The 13,400-nt window shown below is 40.7% G+C and overlaps 1 protein-coding gene and 1 non-coding gene across 2 annotated transcripts; both read right to left on the bottom strand.

Moving 5' to 3' along the window:
• Positions 1 to 1,494: 1,494 nt before the first annotated feature.
• Positions 1,495 to 2,271, bottom strand: LOC107647073 (uncharacterized). The gene has a single exon (XM_016351196.1). The coding sequence runs from the start codon at positions 2,269 to 2,271 to the stop codon at positions 1,495 to 1,497; it is 777 nt and encodes a 258-aa protein (XP_016206682.1).
• A 3,566-nt stretch (positions 2,272 to 5,837) lies between these two features.
• LOC148562168 (small nucleolar RNA R71) lies at positions 5,838 to 5,944 on the bottom strand. The gene has a single exon (XR_015887860.1). It is a non-coding gene; the product is annotated as a small nucleolar RNA R71 (small nucleolar RNA).
• Between the last annotated feature and the right edge of the window lie 7,456 nt (positions 5,945 to 13,400).

The following is a 13,400-nucleotide window of genomic DNA, read 5'->3' as shown; positions in this document are numbered from 1 at the left end:
ACCTGAGCAAAAATCTGATTCAGAGGCTAAAAAAGGACTGCAAATGCTGTTGGATTCTGACCCTCCTTCACTCGAAGTGTATTTTCTGGAGCTACACAAGCCCAATTGGCACGCTCTCAACTGCGTTGGAAAGTAGACATCTTGAGCTTTCCAGCAATATATAATAGTCTATACTTTGCTCGAGATTTGATAGCCTAAACTGGCGTCCAAAGCTAGCCTAAAACTTTCTGGCGTAAAACGCCAGAACTGGCACCAAAACTGGAGGTAAACGCTCAAACTGGCACCCAAGCTGGCGTTTAACTCCAAGAACAGCCTATGCACGTGGAAGCTTCAATGCTCAGTTTAAGCACACACCAAGTGGGTCCCAGAAGTGGATTTCTGCACTATCTACACTTAGTTACTCATTTTCTGTAAACCTAAGTTACTAGTTTAGTATAAATAGCACCTTTTACTGTTGTATTCATATCTCTGGACGTTTAGTCCTTAGACTTTTGGAATGGAGGCTAGCCTTACGGCCATGCCTAGACCTATTTTCACTTATGTATTTTCTACGGTGGAGTTTCTACACCCCATAGATTAAGGTGTGGAGCTCTGCTGTTCTTCATGAATTAATGCAAGTACTATTATTTTTCTTTCAATTCACGCCTACTTCTTCTCCAAGATATACTCTCGTACTTAATTCAGTTAAGTCAGAATGAAGGGGTGACCTGTGATAATCACCCAACCTTCGTTACTCGCTTAGCCAAGATCCGCGTGCCTGACAACCACAAAACGGTCTACATGATGTTCAACGTAGTCATTGGACGAAAGCCAGAGTATATTCTCTTGGATCTCTAATACACGGACCGAGTCCGTGAGATTAGTATCTTCGTGGTATAGGCTAGAATCATTGGCAGCATTCCTGGGATCCAAAAAGTCTAAATCTTGTCTGTGGTATTTCGAGTAGGATCCAGAAAGGGATGACTGTGACGAGCTTCAAACCTGCGAATGTTGGGCGCAGTGACACTATGCAAAAGGATCAATGGATTCTATTGCAACGCTAGTGGGAACCGACAGATGATTAGCCATGCGGTAGCTGTACCTGGTATTTTTCATCCGAGACGAGAAATCCGACAGTTGATTAGCAGTGCAGAAACCGTAGAGGACCATTTTCACTGAGAGGATCTTACAGCTTGCCATGGAAGGGAGCACGCATGGTTGGAAGGAGGCAATAGGAAAGCAGAGGTTTAGAAGCAACAAAGCATCTCCAAACGCTTATCTGAAATTCCCATCAATGAATCACATAAGTATCTTATTTTATTTTATGTTTTATTTATCTTTTAATTATCAAAACCTTATGACCATTTGAATCCGCCTGACTAAGATTTACAAGATGACCATAGCTTGCTTCCAGTGACGGATCCAGAAAATTTTTTCAGTGGGGGCAAAATAATAAAATAATAATTCAAAATAATAACAAATAATTTAGAATTCCATTCTTCTAGGTTTCATATTTTAAAAAGATTGAATAATCTTTTCATTGTCAATACAATCAAATGTCTCTCTTTCTTTGTATGTCACTAAATAATCATTTAAAAATTCATCTCCCATACGGTTACAAAGTCGACTCTTTATGATGTTCATAGCAGAAAAAGTTCTTTCAACTGATGCAGTTGCTACAGGCAAAACTAAAGCCAACTTTAAAAGAAGAAACACTAATGGATAAACAATATTCTTTCGAGTCTCAACCAACTTCTGAAAAAGAGCACCAATTCCATTTAAGTATGAGAAATGATCATCAGAATGCACATCTAGTATGAAGTTATCAAGTTGACTGTCAAGTGCCAAAAGTTGAGTGGAAGAAAATTCTAATGGATAAAATTGAGCTAACTGGATCAACTTCTCCTTATCAAATGCAAAAAATGAGTGTCTTGGATTCAAACAAGCTATGCAAAGAAGTAATTCAGTATTCACCTCTGTAAAACGATTATTGAGTTCTTGAAGTTGTCTATCAACTACTTGATAGAATATCTCAACTTGAAAATGATGCAAATTTGATATCTTTTGAGCTTTGCGCCTTGATCTTCCTTGTGACACAAATATATCATCCATGATTGGAACAATAATATCATGTTTGTCACAAAACAGTGAGACTTCATCAAGTAAAAGAGACCAACCATCATCTCTTATATTTTGCAATCGTTGCTTAGACACTTTGACTAATGCCATAGCATTTACAATATCTTGATCATTCCTTTGTAACGCCTGAGATAACTCATTAGTAACTCCCATGATATTTTTCATCAAGTGCAAGTTGAAAATGAATTCAAAGGATTGAATGACATTCAATAAATGACATGCTTCAGCTCTTTGTTCTGAATTATTTCCATCTTCCTCAACATATTCAAGAACATTAACCACAGAAAGAAATAAAGAAATTAATCTAAGTATAGTTCCATAGTGTGAACCCCATCTAGTGTCTCCAGCTCTTTTTAAAGCTGTTTCTTGATTCAAACCACACCCACTAGAAATTTCTCCACTCTTTAATGATGCCAGGGCATTTTGGCCAGTTTCACTGACCTTTTCTTTACTGTTTTTTTTAGGGTAGTTTCATGCATTTCCTTAGGAAATAAGCTAGTTTTGGGTTGATATTCACTTACATCTTGATTCAAGCATACATTGTGCACTTTACATGATTTCATGAGGATTTTGCATGAATTTAAGGACAAATTGGATGTTGCATTTCCCATGACTTGAACTAGAACTTTGATGCACTTTATTGTTTGATTTCAGGACAAGGGAAGCAAAGAAGAACCACATTAGTGGCTACGTTAGTTACACTAACGTTAACACTAACGTGGAATGGGAGTAACTTGCAAAGTTAATGAGAAAAGTGATTGCCAATAACGCTCTCGAAGCCATCATTGCCCACGTTAAGAGTCACGTTAACTAAGTTAACGTGAACTCTAACGTGGAAGTAAAGAAATGGAGCCAACGTTAGTGACACTTAACATTATCACTAACGTTGGACCAAAATCATGAGTGGCCACGTTAGAGTCCACGTTAACTTAGTTAACGTGGCCTCTAATGTTAAGAAGAAAGGGGGGAAGCCAACGTTAGTGACACTCAACATTGTCACTAACGTTGGCCAAAGCACATTAAGCCACGTTAACTCCCACGTTAACCTAGTTAACGTGGAAGCTAACGTGAAGAAGCAAAATGGTTGACAACGTTAGTGACACCCAACATTGTCACTAACGTTGGAAGCACACAAGCCCCCAATAAGCCACGTTGACTCCCACGTTAACCTAGTTAACGTGGAAGCTAACGTGAAGAAGGAAGGTGATCGCCAATGTTAGTGACACCCAACATTGTCACTAACGTTGGAAGGAGCCACACATGCCACCATGAGCCACGTTAACTCCCACGTTAACTTAAGCTAACGTGGATAAGGGAATGATGAGCCAACGTTAGTGACACTCAACTTTGTCACTAACGTTGGAGATGGCTAGCAAGGCCACGTTAGAAGCCATGTTAACCTAGTTAACGTGGACTCTAACGTGGAAAATAGGGGCAATTTGGAACGTTAGTGACAATGGTAAGTGTCACTAACATTCTCGAAGGATGGCAAGCCTACATTAAAAGAGCCACGTTAACTAAGTCAACGTGGACTCTAACGTAGGGAAGGGGGAGGCTTCTCAACGTTATTGGGAAAGTTGAGTCCCAATAACGTGTGCGAAGGACATAGTGGAAACGTTAGTGGCAACGTTTGTGCCACTCACGTTGAGGTTGACGTGGCTTTTAACTTTGGTGAGGAACGTTAGTGAAAAAGGTGATTATCACTAACATTCTCGAACCCATATTTTTACTGAACGTTAACACCACTAACTTCCTGAGCCAAAGTTCCTACACACTTCATACTTTCTCTCTGCAAGTAAAAGCTAAGCCCAATGAAGAAGAGAACTGCTTCAAACTCAAGATCCAAAGGCCCAAGACTTGAAGAATCAACTAGAAGAACAGAAGAGTAGTATATATAGGAGTAGCTTTGAATTATTTGGTGAGTTGGAAATTATAGGGAGCCTCTTGGCATAGAACTACTCTCTGTATTTACTTTCTCGGCACTTCTAGTTTTCATGATGTATTCTCCATCTTTGTTTTCATTTTCCAGAGCTATGAACAACTAAACCCCTTTCATTGGGTTAGGGAGCTCTGTTGTAATTTGATGGATCAATACTAGTTTTCATTATTCTTCTTCTATCTTTTCTCTTGATTTTACTTGAAAGCTTTCGATCTTCATCCAATTGGGTAGTTATCTTGGAAAAGAAGCTATTCATACTTGGATCTCTTCTGAACCTTGAAAGAGGAATGAAGAGATCAAGCTAGAAATGCTTTCTCATGCTGGACCAAATTGGGTTTGGATGGATATGTGACTATAATCCTCTCAACACTTGATTTGGGAAATGCATGTGGTATAATCAGTGACCATACTTCATCTCTTCTCATGAGCAACTGACCAAGGAATTGGCTATTGATCAAGATTTGAGAGATTGAATTACAAGAAATTGTAATTCAATCACTTAAGATTGCCAAGGAGATCAATGAGTGCATTGATTGAGGAAGAGATGAAAATGAGATTGATCCAGAGAATGCAACATCTCCTAATCCCAATGAAATCCCCATTTATGATCTTACCCATTCTCTTTATTTTCTATCATTTACATTTATGAGCAATTCCCCCATTCCCATTTAAGATTCTGCAATTTACTTTCTGCCATTTACTTTCCCGCCATTTAATTTTCTGCACTTCTCAACTCAATTTCTGATTCACTCAACTAGAACATTCCTCTAATTAAAGTTGCTTGATCAATCAATCCTTGTGGGATTCGACCTCACTCTATTATGAGTTTTTACTTGACGATAAATTTGGTACACTTGCCGAAGGAAATTTGTTATGAGACAAGTTTTCCGTGCATCAAGTTTATGGCGCTGTTGCCGGGGATTGATTGTGCATCAACAATGATTAGATTGGAGGATAACTAGATTGAGCATTTTATTTTTGTTTGATTTAAATTTCTGTTGGAGTTATTTACTTCCTGTTTTAGTTAATTTCTTCCCTTCCCCCTACTTTTTCTTTGATATTTACCATTCATCGCACTAACCCACTAACTGTTTGATATATTGCATCACTCACACTAACAGTAATTCTGACAGATATACTTTCTGCACCTATTCTCTTTGCTTGTACTTGTCGGTTGTATGACAGGGAGAAAGAAGCGGGGCTTCAACTTCCTTTGATTCTGAACCAGAGAGAACCTTCCTTAGACCAAGGAGGGAGGCAAAAGACAAATGAGTAGTTGGTGCTGAAGAAGAGTAGGAACACTTTGAGGAATACTTTGAACCAAACATGGAAGAAAACATGGAAAACCATCATAAAGAAGAGGCTCACAACCATGGCAGAGGAGGTCGAGCAAATCATGCTGGGGAGGATAGAAGAGTTTTAGGCTCTTACATCAATCCAAACCCAGGAAACTGTGGAAGTAGCATTCAAAAGCCAACCATCCATGCCAACAATTTTGAACTGAAGCCACAGGCTCATCACCCTTGTGCAGAACAACTGTTCGTTCGGAGGAAGTGTCCAAGAGGACCCAAATCAACATTTAACCACCTTCCTGAGAATATGTGACACAGTGAAGTCTAATGGTGTTCATCCTGACACCTATAGACTGCTCTTATTTCCATTCTCACTCAGGGATAAGGCAGCCAAGTGGCTGGAGTCTTTCCCAAGGGAAAGCTTGACAACTTGGGAAGACGTGGTGAACAAATTCTTAGCAAGATTTTACCCTCCTCAACGAATCAATAGGCTGAGAGCTGAGGTCCAAAATTTCAGGCAACAAGATGGTGAGACTTTATATGAAGCATGGAAGAGGTTTAAAGACCTAACAAGGAGGTGCCCACCAGATATGTTCAATGAATGGGTGCAGCTGCACATTTTCTATGAAGGGCTCTCTTATGAGTCAAAGAAGGCCGTAGACCATTCATCTAGAGGATCTTTGAACAAGAAGAAGACTATTGAGGAAGCCATCGATGTCATTGAAACAGTAGCAGAGAACGACTACTTCTATGCTTCCGAAAGAGGGAACACAAGAGGAGTAATGGAGCTAAACAATGTAGATGCTCTGTTGGCCCAAAACAAGCTCATTACCCAGCAGCTGGCTGACCTCACCAAGAAGATGGAGAGGAACCAAGTAGCAGCAATCTCCACTTCATCAACAGCCCAAGAAGGAGTGAATGAAGAAGCAGAGGGTAGCCAGGAGCAAGCCAACTACATCGGGAATTTACCAAGGCAAAACCATGATCCATACTCCAAGACCTACAACCCTGGATGGAGGAATCACCTAAACTTTGGGTGGGAAAATCAACAAGTCCAAAGCCCTGATCAAAGATGCCCAAATCCAAACAATGCAGCCACTCAACACTTCACATCTAGACCATATCAACACCCCCATGACAACACCTCTCCACATTCATATCAAGGCCAGAATAACCCTCCTCAGCCTGACTTATCATCACTTGATGAAAGAATCTCAAGGATTGAGAATCTACTTGAAGGCATAAGCAAGGAGATTCAAGATAGTAAAGCATTCCGAGAAGAGGTGATATCCAATATGCAGAATCAGGATGCTGCCATCAAGAAACTTGAGACACAAATTGGCTACTTATTCAAACAAATTCCCCGCCACAACCTTCGCAGCAAGACTAGCTCAACACAAAGGGAGGAGTGTCAGGCTATCACCCTTAGGAGTGGGAAGGAACTGAAGGAAAGCCCTCAGAAACCACAAAAAGAGGACTCAAATAAAGAGGAGAAAGAGCAAGACGAAGCTCGAGTTCCCAGTTTGAATTTGCAAAAAGGGGAAGGAGTGCTGAAGCCAGACGTCCCAAGAGTCCCATACCCTCAGCAATTAAGAAAGAAAGGGGATGACAATCAGTTTTCGAGATTTTTAGAAATCTTCAAGAAACTACAAATCAACATACCCTTTGCTGAAGCAATAGAACAAATGCCACTCTATGCCAAGTTTTTGAAGGAGCTCATGACTAAGAAGAGAAGCTGGAAGAACAACGAAACTGTGATACTAACCGAAGAATGTAGTGCTATCATTCAGCACAAACTACCCCAGAAATTGAAGGATCCCGGGAGTTTTCAAATCCCTTGTATTATAGGAGAAATCACAGTGGAAAAGGCTCTGTGTGACTTAGGAGCCAGCATCAATTTGATGTCAGTAGCCATGATGAGAAAGATGAAGATTGAGGAAGATAAACCAACAAAGATGGCCTTACAATTGGCAGACAGATCGTTCAAGTTCCCGCATGGCGTCGTAGAAGATTTGCTGGTGAAAGTGGGAGATTTTATCTTCCCAGCAGACTTTGTAGTGCTGGATATGCAAGAAGAAGCCAAGGCTTCCATTATTCTGGGAAGGCCATTCTTGGCCACTGCTGGAGCTGTCATTGATGTGCAAAAAGGAGATCTTACCCTGAGATTACACAATGAAAAGATGACGATCAATGTGTTCAAGGCCATGAGTTACCCACCAGAGCAAATGGGAGAGTGTATGAGGTTGGAGTCACTTGAAGACACAGTACAAGAAGGTTTTGAAGAAGAAGAACCTGAAGGTATAATAGAGGAGGAGTCTACGTTTAGTGAAGAGGTTGCAACAGCAGAAAGTCAAATACAAGGTGCACCAAAGGAGGAGAACGAAAAGTCAGAAGCACCCAAACTTGAACTCAAAGCATTGCCATCCTCCCTCAAATATGCGTACTTAGGAGAAGATGAAAATTACCCAGTAATTATAAGCTCATGCCTCAGCCAAGATCAAGAGGATGAACTGCTCAAAGTACTGCGAAACCACAAAGATGCTATTGGTTGGACTCTTGCTGACTTGAAGGGGATAAGTTCGGCCATATGTATGCACAAGATACTGCTGAAAGAAGATGCCAAACCATCCATTCAATCCCAAAGGAGGTTGAACCCAATCATGAAGGAAGTGGTACAGAAGGAAGTTATGAATTTATGGCAGGGAGGGGTAATATACCCGATCTCAGACAGCCCCTAGGTCAGCCCTGTACATGTCGTGCCTAAAAAGGGAGGAATCACTGTAGTTCCCAATGAGAAGAACGAACTAATTCCTACAAGGACCGTCACAGGATGGCGGATGTGCATAGACTATCGGAAACTCAATGAGGCTACACGAAAGGATCATTTCCCCTTCTCATTCAAGGATCAGATGTTGGAGATGCTTGCAGGACACGCATCTTATTGTTTTCTCGACGATTATTCAGGATATAACCAAATAGTGGTTGTTCCCAGAGACCAAGAGAAAACCTCATTCACTTGCCCATATGGAGTGTTTGCCTATAGGCGCATGCCATTTGGGCTATATAATGCACCTGCAACTTTCCAACGCTGCATGCTTTCTATCTTTTCAGATATGATAGAAAAATTCATTGAAGTTTTTATGGATGATTTCTCGGATTTCGGAGATTCCTTTCCTAGTTGCCTACATCACCTCGCCTTGGTATTGAAAAGGTGTCAAGAGACCAATTTGGTTTTGAACTGGGAAAAATGTCACTTTATGGTGACAGGAGGAATAGTCCTTGGTCACAAAGTTTCTAACCAAGGCATTGAGGTTGACAGAGCTAAAGTAGAGCTTATTGAAAAACTGCCTCCACCCAGTGATGTGAAGGCAATTAGGAGCTTTTTAGGGCATGCGGGTTTTTACAAAAGGTTTATTAAAGATTTTTCAAAAATAGCCAAGCCCTTAAGCAATCTCCTTGTATCTGATGCACCATTTATCTTTGATGAAACATGCATGTTAGCATTTGAAAATTTGAAAATGAGGTTGTCCTCTGCTTCTATCATTTTCCCACCTGATTGGAGCCTACCTTTTGAATTAATGTGTGATGCATCTGATTTTGCAATCGGGGTAGTGCTAGGACAGAGGAGAGATAACTTAGTCCATGTGATATACTATGCTAGCAAAGTCCTTAATGATACTCAAAGAAATTATACCACTACTGAAAAGGAGTTGCTAGCAATAGTTTTTGCATTTGACAAGTTTAGATCATACCTCATTGGTGCGAAAGTGATTATTTTTACAGATCACACAGCACTTAAATATTTGTTTGCCAAGCAAGAATCAAAACCAAGACTAATTAGATAGATCTTATTGTTGCAGAAATTTAATATTGAAATCAGAGACAAGAAAGGAGTGGAAAACAAGGTAGAAGATCACCTATCTAGGATCCCTCATGATAAAGGTGGAGCACATGATACAAGTGTGAACGAGCTCTTCCCTGATGAGCAGTTGATGACAGTTCACAAAGCACCATGGTTCGCAGACATTGCCAACTTCAAGGCATCTGGAGCATTACCTCCAGAGATCAATAAACATCAAAAAAGGAAGCTCATGAATGATGCAAAGTACTTTGTCTGGGATGAGCCATATCTCTTCAAGAAGTGTTCAGATGGGATCCTTAGAAGATGTGTTTCGGAAGAAGAAGGACGAGAGGTCCTATAGAACTACCATGGCTCATGTTATGGAGGCCACTTTGGAGGAGACAGAACTGCAGCAAAGGTGTTACAAAGCGGATTCTTTTGGCCCACCCTTTTCAAAGATGCAAAAGAACTGGTAAGGAGCTGCAATGAATGCCAAAGATCTGGAAACTTGCCTAAAAGAAATGAGATGCCACAGAATTTCATCTTGGAACTGGAACTGTTTGATGTGTGGGGAATTGATTTCATGGGACCATTCCCAACCTCAAACAATTACATATTGGTGGTAGTAGATTCTGTCTCCAAGTGGGTAGAGGCTATTGCAACCCCAACAAATGATAACAAGGTGGTCATGAACTTCCTCAGGAAGAATATCTTTAGCTGGTTTAGAGTCCCACGAGCACTCATCAGTGATGGAGGGAGCCATTTTTGTAACAAACCACTAGAAGCTCTTCTCCTACGATATGGGGTAAAACATAAGGTAGCTACACCATACCATCCCCAAACAAGTGGACAAACTGAGATATCCAACAGAGAGCTAAAGAGGATTCTGGAAAAGACTGTGGGTGCATCAAGAAAGGATTGGTCGAAAAAGCTGGATGATGCTCTTTGGGTATACAGAACAGCATTCAAAACACCACTTGGATTGTCCCCATATCAACTGGTGTATGGAAAGGCTTGTCATTTACCACTGGAGCTGGAACACAAAGCTCTCTGGGCTATCAAGATACTAAACTTCGACAGCATTGCCGCTGGTGCAAAGAGGATCTTACAGCTGCAAGAGATGGAGGAATTCAGGTCACAAGCCTATGAAAATACCAAGATGTACAAAGAGAAGGCAAAGAGAAAACATGACCTGCGTCTTGCACCCAGAAGTTTCGAAAGGGGGCAGCGAGTACTTCTCTACAATTTCAAATTGAGACTGTTCCCAGAAAAACTCAAATCAAGGTGGTCCGGACCTTTTCTTGCCACAAAAGTCTCGCCATATGGACACATCGAAGTCATGGATGAAGGTTCAGAGAGGACTTTTACAGTTAATGGACAAAGACTCAAGCATTACCTGGGCAACATGGGGGAAAATCCCAGAGTAAACTATCATCTCAAGTAAAGGAGGAATCGTCAAGCTAGTGACGATAAAGAAGCGCTTTGTTGGGAGGCAACCCAACCTCTGGTATTTTCCTTTTCACCTTTATTTCAATAAAGATCACAAGTTGTTTCCCCTGTATTGTAAGGAGCTAAGTTTGGTGTTCCACACCAGAACAATCCAAGAGTGATAGTGTAATTCTAAGTTTGGTGTTCCACCAAAGGACAGTAGTTAGAATTACACTCCACTCCCAAAACACATTGCTAGCTCCAACCAATCAAGGAAAACCACTTGGATGTAGCTAGACTTTAGTTAATAACTGTTTTGTTGACAACAAGATACGAGGTTCTCAGCATATATGCAAAGTTTGGTATTAGGCACGGAACTAAGTTTGGTGTTCACACACCAAATTAAGTTCAGAAATCACAAGCATACATGCAAGCTAACTATTTCTCAAGTGCTTTGGAAACAAGCAACTTCAAATGACTTTACAGGAATCTTATGAGGGAATGGTGCACTTCCACCCAAGGAAGTGAGGTAGCAAGGATTAGGATGGTGACAAAGAAAGAGGGCAACTAGAAATTATCACCCAAAGGTTGTATTGTTACTTAATACCATTGTACTCAGAATTGTTGAAAATTGGAATTCCGGATGCACTTTTGATTAATAGTTACTCGTAGTTTGAATTTTTCTTTTAAATTCTATCTTTAAAGTTTCTTTCCGAGAAGATCTCTGTGTGCTAGTCTCTATGTCACTGCATCCTTACTTTACTTATTTGTATGCTTGTCCCTTTTGAATCAAATGAAAAGAGAATGAGTGTTTTTAAAGACCAGAGAAGAGTTCATACTATGGAGTAAGTTCCTGAGTTTATGGTATAGTCATAAGATAGCTAAGTTGGTTCAACCATAAGGTGGGAAGACAAATATCTGTCATGAATACTATGCTTGAGACACACCCCATGAGACTAGATAAATAAGAAGATCCTAATAAGAAAAAGGGAAAGAACAATAAAAGTTGAGGAATAAAAGAAAAATGGTAAGCAATAAGGCTAGGCACCAATGGTTTTAATCTTGAGACATGTGTCTGTGGTGTTCATGGGTGAGAGATCTACTTGGATGAATAAGCTCTTAGGGGTGCCTTATCACTTGGTAACTTGGGTTAACTAACCCGGGATTATCAGCTGAAAGTCCACTATCAAGAGTAACCCTCACTACAGAGCATTTAGTAACCCAAAGAGGTGCTGGACACCAAGGTCTCAAGAAAAGAAAATACATACACTATGTGCCTGTGGTGTGTATGTATGGGGGATAGACTTGAGCAAGTAAGTCCCTAGGGGTGCTTCAACACCTAGCACCTTGAACCAACTGGTTCGGGAGTGTTGGCTGAAAGCTTATTTTAAAGAGTTGCCCCCTTGCAGAACACTTAGCCTAAGAACACAAATAAGCCCTGAAGTAACAACAAAAGGATCAATGAATAAAAGTCTCATGGGATGCAATCAAAGTGAGTGTTCTAGGACAAGATAAATGTCTGAAAGCCAGGAAAGAACCTAAGTTGCTATGCATGAAACCACCATAAATCCAGGGGCATGACTTCCACAAGAATGACTCATTCCTCTTGGCATTCCATTCATCATTCTCTGGTTCCAGTACTTGCTTAGGGACAAGCAAGCTTTAAGTTTGGTGTTGTGATGCCAGGGCATTTTTGCCAGTTTCACTGACCTTTTCTTTACGGTTTTTAGGGTAGTTTCATGCATTTCCTTAGGAAATAAGCTAGTTTTCGGTAGATATTCACTTACATCTTGATTCAAGCATACATTGTGCACTTTACATGATTTCATGAAGATTTTACATGAATTTAAGGACAAATTGGATGTTTCATTTCCCATGACTTGAACTAGAACTTTGATGCACTTTATTGTTTGATTTCAGGACAAGGGAAGCAAAGAAGAACCACATTAGTGGCTACGTTAGTTACACTAACGTTAACACTAACGTGGAATGGGAGTAACTTGCAAAGTTAATGAGAAAAGTGATTGCCAATAACGTTCTCGAAGCCATCATTGCCCACATTAAGAGTCACGTTAACTAAGTTAACGTGAACTCTAACGTGGAAGTAAAGAAATGGAGCCAACGTTAGTGACACTTAACATTATCACTAACGTTGGACCAAAATCATGAGTGGCCACGTTAGAGTCCACGTTAACTTAGTTAACGTGGCCTCTAACGTTAAGAAGAAAGGGAGGAAGCCAACGTTAGTGACACTCAACATTGTCACTAACGTTGGCCAAAGCACATTAAGCCACGTTACCTCCCACGTTAACCTAGTTAACGTGGAAGCTAACGTGAAGAAGCAAAGTGGTCGACAACGTTAGTGACACCCAACATTGTCACTAACGTTGGAAGCACACAAGCCCCCAATAAGCCACGTTGACTCCCACGTTAACCTAGTTAACGTGGAAGCTAACGTGAAGAAGGAAGGTGATCGCCAACGTTAGTGACACCCAACATTGTCACTAACGTTGGAAGGAGCCACACATGCCACCATGAGCCACGTTAACTCCCACGTTAACTTAGTTAACGTGGAAGCTAACGTGGATAAGGGAATGATGAGCCAACGTTAGTGACACTCAACTTTGTCACTAACGTTGGAGATGGCTAGCAAGGCCACGTTAGAAGCCACGTTAACCTAGTTAACGTGGACTCTAACGTGGAAAATAGGGACAATTTGGAACGTTAGTGACAATGGTAAGTGTCACTAATATTCTCGAAGGATGGCAAGCCTACGTTAAAA

The sequence above is a fragment of the Arachis ipaensis genome, chromosome B6 (assembly GCF_059453495.1).
Source record: "Arachis ipaensis isolate K30076 ecotype BB chromosome B6, ASM5945349v1, whole genome shotgun sequence".
Classification (NCBI taxonomy): Eukaryota; Viridiplantae; Streptophyta; class Magnoliopsida; order Fabales; family Fabaceae; genus Arachis; species Arachis ipaensis.
This window is presented reverse-complemented; position numbering and strand designations above follow the sequence as displayed.